Genomic DNA, 21,332 nt, shown 5'->3' with positions numbered 1-21,332 from the left:
GAGATAGGACCCGTAGACCCTCCTTTAAACTAGCGCCTACTTTTCAAAATTCTGAGTTCGAGGACTTACGTATTTCTGAACCTATGCAGATAGGCAGTACTCATCTCACAGAGAGGGAGAGACAGTACAGAAGAAGGGAGGGTTTATGTATGTATTGTGGAGTCAGAGGTCATTTACGCCTAAATTGTCCTAATCGTTCGGGAAACGCTCGCACCTAAGTTTCTCTAGAGGACAGGCCTTGGGTGTTTCTACTTTGTCCTCTATTCACAACTACAAAGAGTTCAGGCTTCTGTTACCCGTTTCTTTAAAGTGGGAAAAGGGAGTAGTTAAGACTATGGCACTAATCGATTCTGGAGCTGCTGAGAGCTTTATAGATCAGGGTTTTGCTGCCAAGCATGCTATTCCATCCCAGTTAAAAGAGACACCACTGGCTGTTGAGGCCATCGATGGTAGACCGTTACTTGAGCCTGTTATTTTCCGTGAGACCATACCGATTAACTTAACTGCTGGCATCCTACATAGAGAGGACATATCCTTACTGCTCATTTCTTCTCCGTCTATTCCCATAGTCCTGGGGTACTCCTGGTTGAGGAGACATAACCCTATTATTAATTGGGAGTCAGGGGAGATAGTTTCATGGGGACAGAATTGTCAAGAGAAATGCTTGCGGAAGGTCTCACCTCTCTGCTTAACCAACACCTCGGCTAACTCTGACAATCCTACAGAGACACAAATCCCGTCTCAGTATCTAGATTTAAAGGCAGTATTTGACAAAAAGAAAGCCGATACCTTACCCCCACACAGGTCCTTTGATTGCAAAATTAACCTACTCCCTGGTACCATGCCGCCCAGAGGTCATGTATACCCGTTATCTACGAAAGAGAACTCAGTTCTAGAGGAGTATATTCACGAAAATTTAGACAAGGGATTCATTAGGAGGTCCTCCTCTCCTGCCGGGGCTGGATTTTTTTTTGTTAAAAAGAAGGATGGTTCTTTAAGACCTTGTATTGATTATCGAGGCCTAAATAAGATAACCATTAAAAATGCCTACCCGATTCCCTTGATCACCGAACTCTTCGATCGTTTGAAGGGCTCTACAATTTTCACCAAGTTAGATCTCAGAGGGGCATATAACTTGGTGAGAATCCAGCAGGGACATGAGTGGATGACGGCATTCAATACTCGATATGGCCACTATGAATATACAGTTATGCCTTTTGGGTTATGCAATGCACCAGCTGTATTCCAGGATCTGATAAATGAGGTTCTTAGGGAATTTCAGCAAGATTGCGTCATTGTATACCTAGATGATATACTCATACATTCTAGTGAGATTGAGATTCATCACAAGCAAGTCAGGAGGGTTTTGCACAAGCTTCTCCAGCATGGCTTGTACTGCAAGTTGGAGAAATGTAGCTTTGATCAAACCCAGGTAACCTTTCTCGGCTATGTGATCTCTGGGGAGGGATTTAAGATGGATCCGGATAAGCTCCAGTCCATTCTAGAGTGGCCTTTACCCAAAGGTCTTAAAGCCGTACAGAGATTTATTGGTTTTTCTAATTATTATAGGCGCTTTATTAAGGGTTATTCTTCAATTATCGCACCTATCACCAATATGACCAAACAGGGGGCTGATACTAAGAATTGGACTACTGAAGCTCTTCTTGCGTTCAAAACTCTCAAGGAGCTTTTCGCTTCCGCTCCAATTTTAGTTCACCCCGACACTTCCCTGCCTTTTCTACTTGAGGTAGACGCATCAGAGACTGGTTTAGGTGCTGTCCTATCTCAAAGGTTGGGTGTTGATAAACCATTACATCCATGTGGATTTTTCTCTAAAAAATTGTCTGGTACAGAGAGCAGATATGACATTGGTGACAGAGAATTACTAGCGGTTATCAAGGCGTTGAAAGAGTGGAGACATTTATTAGAAGGTACATTACATCCTGTTACCATTCTAACGGACCACAAAAATTTGTCTTATATCGGAGAGGCCAAGCGTTTGTCCTCCAGGCAGGCTCGTTGGTCGTTATTTCTTACCCATTTCAATTACGTTCTGACTTACAGACCTGGGTCAAAAAATTCTAAAGCCGATGCACTATCTCGCCAATATGAGCCTTCTGCTTCAGTTGAACCACTTTTGTCCTCCATTGTACCCAAATGCAATATTATTGCTAATACCAGTCTCAAAATCCACTCTCCGCTACTTGACCAGATCTTGAAGTCACAACATCTGGCACCCGGTAACACTCCTGAGGGAAGAAACTTTGTCCCTCCTGAACTCCAACTGGAGCTCTTACAATGTTTTCACGAAAGTAAAGTAGCTGGCCATCCTGGTATTCGCAAGACATACTCTCTGATATCCAAGGATTTCTGGTGGTCTTCACTACGAAGAGATATTGAGGAGTTCGTCGCAGCCTGTGAGACTTGTGCCAAGACTAAACAACCTCATACATCTCCTTGTGGTCTGTTACACCCCTTGGACATTCCTGAGAAACCTTGGTCCTGTTTGTCCATAGACTTTATCGTAGATTTGCCTGCTTCCAAGAGACAGACTGTTATTCTCACGGTGGTGGATAGATTTACTAAGATGGCCCATTTCGTGCCATTACCTAAACTTCTGACTTCTCCTGAATTGGCAGAGATTTTTGCGAGAGAAGTTTTTCGCCTACATGGGATCCCTTCGGAGATTGTTTCTGATAGAGGTTCTCAATTTGTCTCACGTTTCTGGAGATCCTTTTGTTCTCAAATGGGTATCAAATTGAACTTCTCCTCTGCCTATCACCCTCAGTCTAACGGAGCTGCTGAACGTACCAATCAAAAGATCGAGCAGTATCTACGTTGCTTTGTTTCCGAACACCAGGACGATTGGGTCGGTTTGATTCCTTGGGCGGAGTTCGCACACAATAACCTTGTTTGTGATTCAACTCGCTCTAGCCCTTTCTTCATGAACTATGGCTTTCATCCTTCAATTTTTCCTTCGGTTTCCTCTTCTCAGGGGATACCGTCGGTTGATGATCATGTCGCCAACCTGAAGAAATTATGGGATCAGACTCGGCAAATTCTGTTACATAATTCCTCGTTGTTCAAGAAACACGCTGACAAGCATAGAAGAGCGGCTCCTGTTTTTGTTCCTGGGGATAGGGTGTGGCTGATGTCAGGGTACCTGAGGTCTCTACCTCTAAAAGAGGTAGAGACTTAGTAGTTTATCCGTCCAAACGAGCTGTTTCCTTCGTTCCTCGCGGTTCATCCAGTCACTTAAACACCGACCGCGAGGAATCCACGTCCTTTTCTAGCGGGACGCTCAATACGTGACGTCATGACGCTATCACGAGCGACCTGCCACTCAAGTGTCCGATATCCAATCGGTACTTGCCAGAGGCGTGTCTACCATCCGGAGCCAGGGTATTTAAGCTTACTTCTCACTTCAGCTCATTGCCCTGTCGTGGTTCTAGCTTGTCTAGTCACTCAGTGCTCTGGTATTCTAGTTTGCTCTATTGGTTTTGACTCGGCTTGTTGTTCTACCCTGCTTATCTCTGTTATCCCTTGACCCGGCTTGTCTCTCGCTTATCTGTCTTCTCGTTCCCTCGACCTCGGCTTGTCTCTGACTATTCTCTATTACTCTCGGTACGTTAGTCCGGCCATTCTAAGGCCCGGTATACGTACCTTTCCACTCTTTGTACTCTGCGTGTTGGATCCCTGTCCCGATCCTGACATTACGACAGGGCCAATGGATCCTGCAGGTACAAACAGTCAGCTTGGTTCTTCTGATCCCAGGTTTGACGCCATGGAGCATAGGATGGATCAGATGGCTCTAGCACTACAGGCACTTTTGTCTCGTGCTAGTAACCCACCTGAGGAGACACGTACTCCTTCTATTTCTCCTGCAGTCTCAGGTCTAGAGGTAGCCACTGTAGGTGCTTCTTCCCGTATTACCCCACCAGTACGTTATGGCGGGGCACCGGAGAAGTGTCGTGGCTTTCTGAACCAGATTAGCATCCATTTCGAATTACAACCCCGCTCTTATCCTACAGATAGAGCGAAGGTTGGATTTGTTATTACTTTACTCATTGAGAAAGCTCTGAGATGGGCCAACCCTTTGTGGGAGAATGATAATCCACTAGTCTATAATTATAATGCCTTTGTAGCTGCGTTTAGAAGAACTTTTGACCCCCCTGGTAGAAAGGTCAATGCAGCTAGATTACTGTTGCGCCTTAGACAGGACGATCGAACACTTGTGGATTATGCACTAGAGTTCAGGTCCTTGGCGGCAGAAGTTAAGTGGAACGAACAGGCTTATATAGATGTGTTTCTGAATGGGTTATCAGATGTAATTCTTGACGAGGTCGCTACTAGAGAACTCCCTGAGAATTTGGAGGATTTAATTTCTTTTATATCTCGTATTGATGAACGCCTAAGAGAGAGGCAGAACACTCGAGATAGGACCCGTAGACCCTCCTTTAAACTAGCGCCTACTTTTCAAAATTCTGAGTTCGAGGACTTACGTATTTCTGAACCTATGCAGATAGGCAGTACTCATCTCACAGAGAGGGAGAGACAGTACAGAAGAAGGGAGGGTTTATGTATGTATTGTGGAGTCAGAGGTCATTTACGCCTAAATTGTCCTAATCGTTCGGGAAACGCTCGCACCTAAGTTTCTCTAGAGGACAGGCCTTGGGTGTTTCTACTTTGTCCTCTATTCACAACTACAAAGAGTTCAGGCTTCTGTTACCCGTTTCTTTAAAGTGGGAAAAGGGAGTAGTTAAGACTATGGCACTAATCGATTCTGGAGCTGCTGAGAGCTTTATAGATCAGGGTTTTGCTGCCAAGCATGCTATTCCATCCCAGTTAAAAGAGACACCACTGGCTGTTGAGGCCATCGATGGTAGACCGTTACTTGAGCCTGTTATTTTCCGTGAGACCATACCGATTAACTTAACTGCTGGCATCCTACATAGAGAGGACATATCCTTACTGCTCATTTCTTCTCCGTCTATTCCCATAGTCCTGGGGTACTCCTGGTTGAGGAGACATAACCCTATTATTAATTGGGAGTCAGGGGAGATAGTTTCATGGGGACAGAATTGTCAAGAGAAATGCTTGCGGAAGGTCTCACCTCTCTGCTTAACCAACACCTCGGCTAACTCTGACAATCCTACAGAGACACAAATCCCGTCTCAGTATCTAGATTTAAAGGCAGTATTTGACAAAAAGAAAGCCGATACCTTACCCCCACACAGGCCCTTTGATTGCAAAATTAACCTACTCCCTGGTACCATGCCGCCCAGAGGTCATGTATACCCGTTATCTACGAAAGAGAACTCAGTTCTAGAGGAGTATATTCACGAAAATTTAGACAAGGGATTCATTAGGAGGTCCTCCTCTCCTGCCGGGGCTGGATTTTTTTTTGTTAAAAAGAAGGATGGTTCTTTAAGACCTTGTATTGATTATCGAGGCCTAAATAAGATAACCATTAAAAATGCCTACCCGATTCCCTTGATCACCGAACTCTTCGATCGTTTGAAGGGCTCTACAATTTTCACCAAGTTAGATCTCAGAAGTATTTACGTACCTGAGACTTAAATATTTCCTGCAGAAACACCTTAGCAAAGATCTTGGAAAAGCGTATATGATGATAAAAAACATTTTCTCAAACCAGAATGTACCAAAAGTCCTAGCTAAAGCAATAGTAGCTATAAGAAACTTGAATGAAGTGGTTAGCTTCCCTCAGAAAACTAAATGGGAGAGTGATCTGAAATGTCCGTTAGATCAGGATGAGTGGTGTAAAGCCATAAATATTACTCGTCGACAGGTCCAATGCTTAAATCTATTAGAATCTTACTATAAGGTCATCTATAGATGGTATCTAGTCCCCAGTAAGCTGTCCCAGATGTACCCAGGGGTATCTTCTAAATGTTGGAGATGCGATAAAGAAGTAGGCTCATTTATCCATATCTGGTGGAGTTGTTCAAAAATCCAGAGCTCTATAAAGAGAATGCTAAGATTCATAAAAGAGATAACCGGAATAGAGTTAGAAATGAAACCTGAGATAGTCTTGCTACACATGCACTGGCCAAAGATGGTCTATAGTATCAGATGCTTTGTTATTCACTGCTTTATTGCATTCAAAATTGTCTTAGCACGGAATTGGAAATCAAACCAAACGATCAATTGGGATACGATTAAGGACCAAATCCGTCTTCAGACAATGATGGAGAGAGATCTGAGCATCCCATATTTGAATGCCCCCAAAAGGAGAGACCTATGGCAAGGGTGGCTCAACAAAACTGAAAATCAGCCATAAAGCATATTAGGATTTACCTGAGCTCAGAAAGAATTAGAGCTATGAGTTAATGATATATCCCCTCTCAATGCCTGACCCGGCAGATAACACTGTATTGTGTTTGTATTTTGTATTTTGTATTATGTAAATGTGTTAAATGTGCTAATTATGTTAAAACAGTATTGGACTTATGTAGTCATAGTGTTAAATGTATGTGTGTAAGAAATTAAATAAAAGAATTTATACTAAAAAAAAAAAAAGTTAGATCTCAGAGGGGCATATAACTTGGTGAGAATCCAGCAGGGACATGAGTGGATGACGGCATTCAATACTCGATATGGCCACTATGAATATACAGTTATGCCTTTTGGGTTATGCAATGCACCAGCTGTATTCCAGGATCTGATAAATGAGGTTCTTAGGGAATTTCAGCAAGATTGCGTCATTGTATACCTAGATGATATACTCATACATTCTAGTGAGATTGAGACTCATCACAAGCAAGTCAGGAGGGTTTTGCACAAGCTTCTCCAGCATGGCTTGTACTGCAAGTTGGAGAAATGTAGCTTTGATCAAACCCGGGTAACCTTTCTCGGCTATGTGATCTCTGGGGAAGGATTTAAGATGGATCCGGATAAGCTCCAGTCCATTCTAGAGTGGCCTTTACCCAAAGGTCTTAAAGCCGTACAGAGATTTATTGGTTTTTCTAATTATTATAGGCGCTTTATTAAGGGTTATTCTTCAATTATCGCACCTATCACCAATATGACCAAACAGGGGGCTGATACTAAGAATTGGACTACTGAAGCTCTTCTTGCGTTCAAAACTCTCAAGGAGCTTTTCGCTTCCGCTCCAATTTTAGTTCACCCCGACACTTCCCTGCCTTTTCTACTTGAGGTAGACGCATCAGAGACTGGTTTAGGTGCTGTCCTATCTCAAAGGTTGGGTGTTGATAAACCATTACATCCATGTGGATTTTTCTCTAAAAAATTGTCTGGTACAGAGAGCAGATATGACATTGGTGACAGAGAATTACTAGCGGTTATCAAGGCGTTGAAAGAGTGGAGACATTTATTAGAAGGTACATTACATCCTGTTACCATTCTAACGGACCACAAAAATTTGTCTTATATCGGAGAGGCCAAGCGTTTGTCCTCCAGGCAGGCTCGTTGGTCGTTATTTCTTACCCATTTCAATTACGTTCTGACTTACAGACCTGGGTCAAAAAATTCTAAAGCCGATGCACTATCTCGCCAATATGAGCCTTCTGCTTCAGTTGAACCACTTTTGTCCTCCATTGTACCCAAATGCAATATTATTGCTAATACCAGTCTCAAAATCCACTCTCCGCTACTTGACCAGATCTTGAAGTCACAACATCTGGCACCTGGTAACACTCCTGAGGGAAGAAACTTTGTCCCTCCTGAACTCCAACTGGAGCTCTTACAATGTTTTCACGAAAGTAAAGTAGCTGGCCATCCTGGTATTCGCAAGACATACTCTCTGATATCCAAGGATTTCTGGTGGCCTTCACTACGAAGAGATATTGAGGAGTTCGTCGCAGCCTGTGAGACTTGTGCCAAGACTAAACAACCTCATACATCTCCTTGTGGCCTGTTACACCCCTTGGACATTCCTGAGAAACCTTGGTCCTGTTTGTCCATAGACTTTATCGTAGATTTGCCTGCTTCCAAGAGACAGACTGTTATTCTCACGGTGGTGGATAGATTTACTAAGATGGCCCATTTCGTGCCATTACCTAAACTTCCGACTTCTCCTGAATTGGCAGAGATTTTTGCGAGAGAAGTTTTTCGCCTACATGGGATCCCTTCGGAGATTGTTTCTGATAGAGGTTCTCAATTTGTCTCACGTTTCTGGAGATCCTTTTGTTCTCAAATGGGTATCAAATTGAACTTCTCCTCTGCCTATCACCCTCAGTCTAACGGAGCTGCTGAACGTACCAATCAAAAGATCGAGCAGTATCTACGTTGCTTTGTTTCCGAACACCAGGACGATTGGGTCGGTTTGATTCCTTGGGCGGAGTTCGCACACAATAACCTTGTTTGTGATTCAACTCGCTCTAGCCCTTTCTTCATGAACTATGGCTTTCATCCTTCAATTTTTCCTTCGGTTTCCTCTTCTCAGGGGATACCGTCGGTTGATGATCATGTCGCCAACCTGAAAAAATTATGGGATCAGACTCGACAAATTCTGTTACATAATTCCTCGTTGTTCAAGAAACACGCTGACAAGCATAGAAGAGCGGCTCCTGTTTTTGTTCCTGGGGATAGGGTGTGGCTGAGTACTAAGAATATTCGCCTAAAAGTTCCATCTATGAAATTTGCTCCTCGCTACATAGGTCCTTACAGGGTTCTCACTCGTATCAACCCGGTTGCGTATCGCCTTGCTCTGCCACCTGCCTTACGCATTCCTAACTCTTTTCATGTCTCCTTGTTGAAACCTCTTATTTGCAACAAATTCTCCTCTAAGGTTTCCTCACCCCGTCCTGTTCAGGTGGAGGGTCGGGAGGAGTACGAGGTCAGCTCCATCATTGATTCCAGAATTTCAAGGGGAAAATTGCAATATCTGGTCAACTGGAGGGGATATGGTCCTGAGGAGAGAAGTTGGGTACCTCAGGAGGACGTTCATGCTTCTCGCCTTCGCAGAGCATTTCACCTCCGCTTCCCATCTCGTCCCGGTTCCTTCCGCCCGGTGGGCGTATCTGAGAGGGGGGGTACTGTCAGGGTACCTGAGGTCTCTACCTCTAAAAGAGGTAGAGACTTAGTAGTTTATCCGTCCAAACGAGCTGTTTCCTTCGTTCCTCGCGGTTCATCCAGTCACTTAAACACCGACCGCGAGGAATCCACGTCCTTTTCTAGCGGGACGCTCAATACGTGACGTCATGACGCTATCACGAGCGACCTGCCACTCAAGTGTCCGATATCCAATCGGTACTTGCCAGAGGCGTGTCTACCATCCGGAGCCAGGGTATTTAAGCTTACTTCTCACTTCAGCTCATTGCCCTGTCGTGGTTCTAGCTTGTCTAGTCACTCAGTGCTCTGGTATTCTAGTTTGCTCTATTGGTTTTGACTCGGCTTGTTGTTCTACCCTGCTTATCTCTGTTATCCCTTGACCCGGCTTGTCTCTCGCTTATCTGTCTTCTCGTTCCCTCGACCTCGGCTTGTCTCTGACTATTCTCTATTACTCTCGGTACGTTAGTCCGGCCATTCTAAGGCCCGGTATACGTACCTTTCCACTCTTTGTACTCTGCGTGTTGGATCCCTGTCCCGATCCTGACAGCTGAGTACTAAGAATATTCGCCTAAAAGTTCCATCTATGAAATTTGCTCCTCGCTACATAGGTCCTTACAGGGTTCTCACTCGTATCAACCCGGTTGCGTATCGCCTTGCTCTGCCACCTGCCTTACGCATTCCTAACTCTTTTCATGTCTCCTTGTTGAAACCTCTTATTTGCAACAAATTCTCCTCTAAGGTTTCCTCACCCCGTCCTGTTCAGGTGGAGGGTCGGGAGGAGTACGAGGTCAGCTCCATCATTGATTCCAGAATTTCAAGGGGAAAATTGCAATATCTGGTCAACTGGAGGGGATATGGTCCTGAGGAGAGAAGTTGGGTACCTCAGGAGGACGTTCATGCTTCTCGCCTTCGCAGAGCATTTCACCTCCGCTTCCCATCTCGTCCCGGTTCCTTCCGCCCGGTGGGCGTATCTGAGAGGGGGGGTACTGTCAGGGTACCTGAGGTCTCTACCTCTAAAAGAGGTAGAGACTTAGTAGTTTATCCGTCCAAACGAGCTGTTTCCTTCGTTCCTCGCGGTTCATCCAGTCACTTAAACACCGACCGCGAGGAATCCACGTCCTTTTCTAGCGGGACGCTCAATACGTGACGTCATGACGCTATCACGAGCGACCTGCCACTCAAGTGTCCGATATCCAATCGGTACTTGTCAGAGGCGTGTCTACCATCCGGAGCCAGGGTATTTAAGCTTACTTCTCACTTCAGCTCATTGCCCTGTCGTGGTTCTAGCTTGTCTAGTCACTCAGTGCTCTGGTATTCTAGTTTGCTCTATTGGTTTTGACTCGGCTTGTTGTACTACCCTGCTTATCTCTGTTATCCCTTGACCCGGCTTGTCTCTCGCTTATCTGTCTTCTCGTTCCCTCGACCTCGGCCTGTCTCTGACTATTCTCTATTACTCTCGGTACGTTAGTCCGGCCATTCTAAGGCCCGGTATACGTACCTTTCCACTCTTTGTACTCTGCGTGTTGGATCCCTGTCCCGATCCTGACACTAGGACAGCCTCTGCGGAGCTGGGAATTTTTTTGCCACGTTACTGGACGCTCATGCGCAGTAACTTCCCCTGCCGGTTTATGCAGGGCCGGCACTATCCGAGCGCCGGCCCCGCTGTATTCCATGTCGGGCCGGTGGGGAGATCAAAGATCTCCCTCACCGGCCCACATGCTATCCAATGCGGCCGCCGGCGGGGAGAGAGAGGGAGGGAGACAGCCTGCACGGAGTTAGGACCCGGCGGAGCTCTAACTTGCAGCTCCTCCGGGTTCCTCTCGCGAGATCCGGAGCGTTGCCATGGCAACGACCGGATCTCGAGAGAGTGAGCTCTAGCCCGCAGGCTAGAGTTCACTGACCACGAGGACCACCAGGGAACACTGCCACTCTGCCTCCCAGTCCCAGGTACCAGTCCCCCCCTCCCAGGCTAAAGGTAAGAAGGGAGGGGGGGACATAATGCCTGTTATTTTATTTGTTTACCCCCCCCCCACACACAAAATCCATTCTAACATTTATACATCACTCACACCCATCACACTCAGCACTCTCACACCCATCACTCACACCCATCACACCCATCACTCACACCCATCACACTCAGCACTCTCACACCCATCACACTCAGCACTCTCACACCCATCACACTCAGCACTCTCACACCCAGCACTCTCACCCCCAGCACTCTCACCCACAGCACTCTCACCCACAGCACTCTCACCCACAGCATACACAGCACTCTCACACCCATCATACACAGCACTCTCACCCACATCATACACAGCACTCACACCCATCACACTCAGCACGCACACATACTGCACCCCTCACATACACACAGAACCCCCCCAACACACTGCACCACACACATACACAATAGTTCCAAACACACACATATATATACATACACACACACACACACACAGCACCCCTCACACATACTGCACCCCTAAACACATTACATTCCAGACACACACTAGATCCCTTACCCAACTCTGGATCATCTACACACATATAAACACTAGATCCCTATATACACTCTGAATACGTTATAAACACACACTCACTAGATCTCCTACACATTCTGGGTCCTTCAAACACACACTAGACTCCTATACACATACACACACACACACACACACACACTACACTCTTAACATACACACTCTGAATCCCCTATACACACACACACACACACACACACACTAGATTCCTTGTAAGCAAACACATACTACACCCCTAAACACACACTTTCTACAAACACTACATCACCTATACACACACTCTATAGCCTGTTTGCACACATGCTGCATCCCCTTTACATACATTCTCTACAGCCCCTAGCCACATATGCATCACATTACACCACAGGCACAACATGTCTAAAACTAACCTTATTACATAATACCACACCACAATCAGCTCACTCTACACACACGCAATACCACAAGCAGACTCCAAACACATGCACAATACTCTTTCCTGGCATTTTTGTCTCCTGGTATCCAGTTATAGAGACACCAGAGACAAGTTGCAAGGAAACACAGTGCAAGCATGTTATTAAATTTGCTTGCACTGTGCAGAACAAATACAGGTTTTTTTTTCTCATGCTAGAGCTCTTCAGCAGAGCTCTGCGCATGGTCTGCCCTGGAAGAGCATTGAACCAACATGCTCACTTTGAGAGGGGGCGTGCTTGTCATTAGTGATGACAAAACACACCTCCTCTGACCCGCCCCCTTCTTAGTGGGCCGCTGGGATAAAAAAATGCCCGGGCCGAATTTTTCTCCCAGTCCGGCCCTGCAGATCATGTGACACTTAGATTGCACACAGGTGGACATCATTTCACTAATTATGTGACTTCTGAAGGTAATTGGTTGCTCCAGAGCTTTTTATGGGCTTCATAACAAAGGGGGTGAATACATACGCACATGCCAATTTTCTGCTTTCTATTTCTAAAAAATAGTTTTATGTATATATTTTTCTCATGTCACTTCACCAACTTAGACTGTTATGTTCTGATCCATCACATAAAATTCAGATTAATAAAACATTGATCTTAAGGCTGTAATGTAACAAAATGGGTAAAAAGTCAAGGGGGTGAATACTTTGCAAGGCACTGTATACAGACACATGTGCATATATTCAAAAACACACATACACACAAACTCTTACAGACATGCATTCACACATTCGTACAGACACACATACTCAGTCATAGAGACACATTCATTCAGAAACATACATATACTCATACAGACACACACTCATACATACACCTTATGGTACAGATACACATACACACACTCAAAAAACATGCACACGCATGTACATGCACATACACACCCTCATACAGACAAGCATACACACACACACACAGTCACAGTCATACAGACACAATTACTGACACAGATGGCAGCTTAATGAAATGCTGGGCTATGCATTGCCAGTACTTCTGTAGTGCACACACATATGATATGAGATAGGCCTATCACTTACTTGCTAGAAGGGCCACATGTGGTGGCGTGAGGGAGTAGCAACTGGCAATAGTTCAACAAAAACAGCTCCCTCATAGCCCACTCTGTAGTGACGTCATTCATCGCTACAGTGGGAGAAGCCAGGAGCTGTGTGTAAAACTCTTTGTGTCTCAGATCAGAGGTGCGACAGGGGCAGACAGCAAGTCAGATGCCTAGTGTTGCAAGGCATAAGGTGACAGCCTGGTGGCATAGAGTATATAGAATATGTTACCTGTCTCGGTATTGCTGCTTGTTGTGGTAGAAATATCTTTCTCAGTGCTTTGCTGCAAGGTCTCGTCATTAATTTTCTCTTGCAATGAACATACAACTTCCGTAACTTGATTAAAAGAACGAGGCTAAAATGTAAAAGACAATTTGAGATTATTTTACAAAAAACAAATATTTTGAACAAGATTTTACCTTGCAAGAACAGACCTTGGATTGAAAGTTGTAAAACTGTGCATTAACACAACTCAGCTAGCACAGCAAGTTGAAATTATAAAATAACATGTTTTGCACAAAGCCACATTAGCATCTATAGTATTCTGTTGGACACTTTAAAAAGAAAACCACAGACAGAACACTGTTACAATTAATACTTCAGGGAACGAAACATACCCACCAGTCTATCACGTCCTGTGGCATGAGTTATTTTTTAAACAATATTAATCTCCCTGACAGTAAGATTGCCTTGCTTTGTGACAAGCTCATTAAAGCTGTAGCCCAGTACAGGTATTTCTCTCAACTAATGATGGATAATTGAGGAAGGAACGATGAGGAGGTAATGGAGAGAAACTTTCAAATATGTCTTAGAACATTTACAAACCTTTGGTCCTCAAGAACTTAAAATAGTGCATCTCACACAAAATATAAATAATGATCCAGAATACACAACGATTTAACTCTAGCACTTTTGTCTTTGTTTAAAAGTTCATAGAAAGGTATATACAAAATATAGAATTTTAACAAATTAAGGCCTCGATATAATTCTATAGGCAAAAAAAAAAAAAACCAGTAGGTAATCATCAACTGTTTTTGGTAATTTTTTTGCCTGTTTCTAATTCGTTTTTAATTTCGGTAGGAACTAATGCCAGATGAAATTCCAAACTCGATAAACAGATCAGCACTCCAAGATAAAACCACTGTTATATGTGCATCAAAGCACATTTATCTGCCTTTTTAATGACTAGAAACGAAAAAAAAAAAAGCTCATGGAAGTCAACATTACCAAATAATGAGCAACCAGTGGCAACTAAATAAAATGTAAGGGTGGCCTGGAACATGTCGTACCCCACCCTTCCCCCCATAAGTGGCCATTGGGTGAGGGATGAAAATTAAATAATTAGGGGTAGACAGGCCACTGTCCAGCTCACTGCCCCACCAATGGCTAATATTGCCACTTCCATAAATTGATTATGATACTGCTAACCCACTACTATCAAATAGAGCTGATATTGCTTGCTCCTTAAAAAGTGAGGGTAACCAGTATCCGTGTTTACACTGTGACAGAGTATTGGGGATAGTGGTCAGGGGTGTATATCTGGCACCCAGACTTTTGCACAGCCACTATCCTGATATGTGGGTAAGCACATGCAGCCCCAGGGAAAGTTAAGTTTAAATGTAGTTTTTTTTCCCCTCTGTATTCAGAAGAGCAGGGTGGGCCGATTCTACACCCACTGTCAGAGTGGTTGTGCATGAGTCCAGCCCAGGTTTTCTAAGGAGTTCTGACCCACTGCCTAACGAGGTCATTAGCCTCACCTGTAGGGACTGTGAGCAGCTATATAACTGCAGTTAAAGCAGGGTGGAGTGAGGGAAGTGTTTTGAGAAGAAAGAAAGTGTTTTGTGGAGAAAGAAGGTTTGCTGTTTATTGTATCCTGTTACTTCTTAACAACAGAAAATAAACAGGCCAGAGGCCTTTTTGAAACTGGACTTTGTCTTGACCTGGTTTTCTTACCCTAGAGGGATGTGCAGTTGACAAAAGATCCTGGACAAACACACACAGGAAAGTAAGCTTGTCACAACACGTAAAATTGAAAATGGGAAACTAGAGACATTCCTAACTGCTCTATAACCTGTTAATGCTTTTTCATTATTGGAAATACACATACAATTAAAGTAAATGTGGGTGAGAAAGATAATTTAATTTATTTAACCCATTAAGGACAAATACTATTTTCAACATAAGACAGAGCAAGTTTGTCACTCTGTTCACTCCACCATAATTTTCCAATTTCTTGTTCCACTTACAGATAATATACACCCGAAATCCAACACAATACACCAGTCGGAAGGAAGGAGGTCGGGCCTAATGAGTGTCAAGGACGCAGTCTTGGATGAAACACAGAGGATCCACAGGTGCATCACAAAGATGGCACCCAAAGATGAACTGCTAAGGAAATGTCTGAGACAATAACAGATAGACGATGCTGAAAATGAGGAGGTTCCATGGCAAGACAAACCTCTCCATGGGGTTTAACACCAGCAGATAGTGGATGTGGCTCGCATTACAACATCCTACAAGTGGTTGGAAAAGGCAGGAGTGAAAGAGAGCATTGAGGCCTGAGGCATTAATCCTAGCAGTGCAGGAACAATCACTCAGCACCACACCAGGCAAGACTGAGCAGGCCACACCAGGCCTCTGAGACAATCTAGCACAAAGTAGACGGGTGCAAGATGTTAGCAAGAACAGCATAGTAGAGACAAAAAGGAATTGGGGGCACACCCAGATGCATTCTGCAGGAATGGTGCTGCCGTAGTGACCAAAATTCATATATAATACAGATTGAGGAACAGCGCACATATAAAAATACATTTGACATTTTTAAAGGCTACTTAAAATCACCATTTTCAGCATTTTGCAGGAATGATGCTGCCGTAGTACTCTTTAGCCTATTTAGCACTAGCACGATTTAATTTTTCTCCCACGTTGGAATTATTGTAGGATCCACCAATATTGGTACTATGAAGTAGGGGTGGGCTTCATGTGTGCACTGCTCCTTAATCTGTATTAAGCAGGAACTGTATACACTGAGAACAGGGGAGGACTGGCAGCCTTAGGCCTGGGGGGCAAAACCAGTCAAGTGGCCCATTGCGCCACCAAATCAGTTCACCATCCATGCCCACCTTTTTCTGGTTTTATAACGGATATTGATGTTATGCTAATCAGTAGCTCTTTGCCATACCCGCTCCTTCACGGCTCTGACTTTCAATGTTGTCAGAGCACAGGCTGAGAATCTCTGAGCCTGTGCTCTGACTCACTAACTGAGCACCGGAACCACGAGGGAGAGGATATGATCTGACTGCACCTACTGCTGGTGCGCACCAGTGGACCACCAGCGAATCGTTTAAATTAAATATGCTGGTGTACCCAACTTGTGAGCTGTGTTGTCTGCCGGGCGCCTCTGTTGTCAGGGCACCCTGCGTGACCGCACAGCTTGCCCACCCCAACGGCTGGCCCTGCTGACACACACTGATGTTACTACTTAGACATCCCTCAATATTAATACAGACATCAGAGTAAACACCAATAAACTGTGGAAACAGAGCTGATCCCCCCAAATTTATAAAGGTTTGCTTAGAGGATTTATTGTAAGATTAAATCATGCCTCCTCCTCTCTCTCTCCCATGTGCTGCTCTGTAGGCTGGGAGGAAGTGAAGAGTAATCACAGTCTCCCAGCACAACGCCACCTGTGGCTGCATGGGGAACAGCTGTTTAATGTAATGCTTGCAGGACGGCCAGCTGCCGCAGAACCTCTTTGTTTCCGTCTCTGCAAAGGGCTCCAGGCACTGCTTGTTGTGAGTGTGAGCCACTGTAAATTAGGGGCAGAGGGCAGAGGGCACTTGCACTGCGGTCAAGACGGGTCTGGGCAGAAGGAGAGTGCAGTGCAATCAGTGAATTCCCCTCCTGTGGGTCACCAGTAGACTGGTGCACCTGCCCAGGATCAGAGCCGGTGCAAGGATTTTTGCCGCCCTAGACAAAATATAAATTTGCCGCCCCCCCCATGTGACATCACAATGCCCCACCCATATGATCTGCCATATGAACTAACGCCAGTGCTGCACAGTGTGTGTTTACATTAAAAAGCCTGCAGGGACCAGCTATAGACACCACAACCACTTCATTAAGCTATAGTGTCCCTTTAATGTGAGGTAAATTATAGATTAGTGTCACTAATAATATACTAGATTGCCTACTTACAATTAGATGAGGATGATGATGGGCTGCAGTTTGGCTCCACTGGTCTGGTGTAGAACAGGACCTCTGGAGGCTGTTTGCAACTGTGGTCACAAAATTCAACGTTCTGGGAGAATTGGAAGCAGCTCCATTTTTTGGGGGCCTCTTACACAGCTCAAGGTCTGGGCCCCAGGGCCTGACGGTGAGTATGCCCATAAGGCCCACTCATAAGTCCACTTATATGTTCCACCCACCCATGAACTCGCTCACAGGGAGTGGAGTGTGTAGGGGATGTGTTATGTGTTATCTAATATGTGTGCTTATGGTATGTAGTTTATAGGGATACCAGTTTGTGCAGGTGATGCAGTGTGTTTGTGTGTAGTGGAAGCAGTGTGTATTTGTGTATAAGGGATGTATTATGTGTTTCTGGCTGTGTGTGAGGGATGCATTGTGTGAATCTGTGTTTGTATGCATAAGGGATGCAAGGTGTGTGTCTGTATGTGTGTGCATTGAGTGTAAGAGATTTTCTGTGTGTATGTAAGAAAACAGTGTGTGTGTTTGCATGTGTGTGTAAGGGTTTGCATTGTATGTTTCTGTGTATGTGTGCAAATGATGCATTGTCTTTGTGTGTAAGGGTTGCATTGTGTGTGTGTGTGTAATGGATGCATTGCGTGTTTCTCTGTGTGTAAGGGAAGCATGTTCTGTTTCTGTGTATGTATAGGGATGCATTGTGTGTTTCTGTGTATGTATAGGGATGCATTGTGTGTTTCTGTGTATGTATAGGGATGCATTGTGTGTGTGTGTGTGTGTGTGTGTGCGCGTAGTGTTAAAGAGCTCCCTGTCTTGCCCCCTGTCCTATAGAGCTGTCCCTTCTGTCCCTTAGAGGTCTCTCCTCTCCCCCACCCTCCCCTAGCGGTCTCTTCTCACACTCACCCACCCTCCCTGTGCTCTTCTCATCCCCCCTCCACCCTCCCTGTGTTCTTCTCACTCCTCCCTCTGTGTGTTCTCACCCCCCCCTGTGTTCTTCTTACCCCCTCCTCCCTGTGTTCTTCTTACTCCCCCCCCTTGTTCTTCTTACCCCCTTCTTCTTATTACTCCCCCCTTCTTCTTATTACTCCCCCCTTCTTCTTACCCCCCTTCTTCTTCTTAACCCTCCTACTTCTTCTTACCCCCTCTTCTTCTTCTTACCCCCTCCTTCTTCTTCTTACCCCCCTCTTCTTCTTACCCCCTTCTTCTAATTACTCCCCACTCTTGTTCTTACTCCCCCTTCTTCTTCTTACCCCCCTCTTTTTCTTATCTCCCCTCCTTCTTACTTCCCCCTTCTTCTTACTCCCCCCTCTTATTATCCCCCCTCCCCTCTTCTTACTCCCTCTCTTCCATCTTCTTACTCCCTCTCTTCCCTCTTCTTACTCCCCCCTCCCCTCTTACTCCCCCCTCTTCTTACTCCCCCCTTCTTCTTACTCTCCCTCCCTCCCCCTTTCTTACTCTCCCCCCCTCTTCTTACTCTCCCCCCTCCCCTCTTCTTACTCTCCCCCTCCCCTCTTTTTACTCTCCCCCCCTCCCCTCTTCTTACTCTCCCCCCCTCCCCTCTTCTTACTCTCCCCCCTCCCCTCTTCTTACTCCCCCCCCCTACTCTCTCCCTCCCCTACTTCTTACCCCCTCCCCTGTAGGTGGCCGAGCTGCACTCCAGTCCGCGGTCCCGGCCGGAGTGAAAGGAAGGTGCTCAGTGTGCACCTTCCTGTCAGTCCGGCCGGGTACAGGAAACAGAAACTCCTGTTCCGCGCGGAACAGGAGTTTCTGTTTCCTGTACCCGGCCGGACTGACAGGAAGTGCACACTCAGTGTGCACCTTCCCATCACTCCGGCCTGGACCGCGGACCGGAGTGCAGCTCGGCCACCTACAGGGGAGGGGAGGGAAAAGCAGCTGCAGCCGCCTGAGCGCTCTTTACAGAGCGCTCGACGGCTGCAGCATTTAAAGGGCCGGCCCGCCGCGGCTGGTCCTAAAAGAATTTCGGGCGGCCTGGGGGGCAATTGCCTCCCTGCCCCCCGGCCCAGCCCGCCCCTGACTGAGAAGCACAACCAAGTTGCTGGAATTGGGTACTGAAATATCTGCATAGTATATGGGCAGGACCAAAGGGTAGTTGAGAATGACAGGGCTTCTGTGGGACTTTCAGATCCAAACAAACAAGCAAGTACTACCAACCTGATATTTTGGTGATAAACAAGAAATAGAATACTACAGTGGTGGGGGGTGTAGCAATACCAAGTTACTCTAACATCAGGAAAAAGGAACATGAGACAATAGACAAATACCAAGGACTGAAAGAAGAGCTAGAAAGGATGTGGAAAGTGAAGACAGTAGCAGTCCCAGATGAGAGCGATGTGACTCCCAAGTTATGGCTTTAACAGATTCCGGGTGTAACATCTGAGATTGCTGTCCAGAGGTGTGCAGTTCTAGGAACAGCTAAGACACTGCATAGAACCCTCAGATTAGGACCCAAGAATGAGAAATATATATCACACAGTAGGTGAGAAAATAATTTTATATATATATATGTATTAAAAAAAAAAAATTAAATGTTTATATATAACATTTAAACCATTTAATTTAATTTTTTTAATTAAAACATTGAAAAATACAATTTATTTTATTTATTTTTTAATTCTTTATTTTTAAGACAGGAAATGAAGCAACACTACACAATGCAGCTCTCAGTGTATAAAGATATAAGTATATATCTGCTGTAGTATTGGGGAAAAGAGTAAGAAAGGAATGAAGAACTAAATCAAACAAAGCAGCAAAATAAAATAACCAATGCATACACAAATTAGAATCAAATGAAATGCCAGGACTCATTAGATGCCAGGCAGATAGGGGGTGGAAACCAGTCTCCTACCCGCAACACCACCAAAAAAGTCGAGCAATAAAGGGGTTGCATCTGAGAAAACCGTCAGTAAATGAAAAGGAGAACCACAGATGTACATATATAATCTGTCGTTATCAGATCCTTATATATTGGAAATTATCTGAGCAAGCTTTATTTCTCAAGATTTAATACAGTGTAGTAACAGAGAAGGAATTGTGAAGGCACATATGCAACTACAAGCATTGTGAAGATTAAACATATGGTAAGTATACTCCATTAAACATACAACATATGCTGAGAAGGGGAGAAATGGAGATGAGAGGGTTAAAAAAAAGGAACAGAAGGGGGATGGGCAGGAGGTAGGGAAGGCGTAGACAAGAAAGTCAGAGGTCAAAAGGGATGAGGTGGAGATGTTATGAAATTTCATGGGTTTGAGGGGGCTCCTGAGATCCCATGTCCCTCTGCATGTCTGATGCTTCCATTGTTAGTGCATTTGTATAAATGCCATGCCCTCCATATCTCCTTATAGTGAGCAGAATGTCCCCATAGCATAGCCGTACTTTCTTTATGCTTATGGATCTCCTTGACCCTCTGAAGCTATGCCCGGAATGAGGGGGAATTTGGTCTTTGCCACAGAGTTGAGACTAGAAAGCGTGCCACTGTTTTGACATTGACTTTTTGTGTTTGGTAAACGGGGGTTTAGCGTGACTCAGAAGGATGTCTGGGATGTATGCGCACGCTTTTATCGGCCACTCCTGCCATAGTGTTGTGCAATTTCTTTCAGTTGGGATCCAAGGCAGGGTATTCCCAAAATATGTGTATGAGTGCGGCCCCAGGACCACGGCACCTCCAGCAAATATCGGAAACCTTAGGAAGGAACCGGTGCAGCTTTAGCGGGGTGTCGAACATTGCATTAGAATCTTGTATTTTATCTCTGGTATCTTAGGCTTTGAGAACCCAGGTGAGTCAATGATATAATCTTCTGCCACATCTGATCAGAAAAGAACATCTATAGTCACCAAAACAACTTTTACCCAGTATTGGGTATAGACCATGCCTTTGAAGTTTCACTGCTAAATTCTTTGCTATTTAGGAGTTAAATCACTTTTTATGCAGCCCTAGCCACACTTTCAATGGCTGTGACTGACGTTAAAAGTTTTTATGTCCTGCTCTGCAAATTGAACTTTAATTTCATACAGGAGGCTCC

The 21,332-nt window shown here is 44.9% G+C and overlaps 1 protein-coding gene across 1 annotated transcript in view; it reads right to left on the bottom strand.

The window, feature by feature from the left end:
* Nucleotides 1-21,332, bottom strand: part of THEMIS (thymocyte selection associated) — a 96,863-nt gene that overhangs the window by 30,213 nt on the left and 45,318 nt on the right. Inside the window, exon 5 of the mRNA XM_063441163.1 lies at nucleotides 13,318-13,441. Coding sequence (XP_063297233.1) covers nucleotides 13,318-13,441 — 124 coding nt within the window. The remainder of the gene's footprint in view (nucleotides 1-13,317; nucleotides 13,442-21,332) is intronic.

Source organism: Pelobates fuscus, chromosome 2, assembly GCF_036172605.1.
Source record: "Pelobates fuscus isolate aPelFus1 chromosome 2, aPelFus1.pri, whole genome shotgun sequence".
Taxonomy (NCBI): Eukaryota; Metazoa; Chordata; class Amphibia; order Anura; family Pelobatidae; genus Pelobates; species Pelobates fuscus.
The sequence above is the reverse complement of the archived record's forward strand: the minus strand, read 5'-3'. Positions and strand labels throughout refer to the sequence as shown.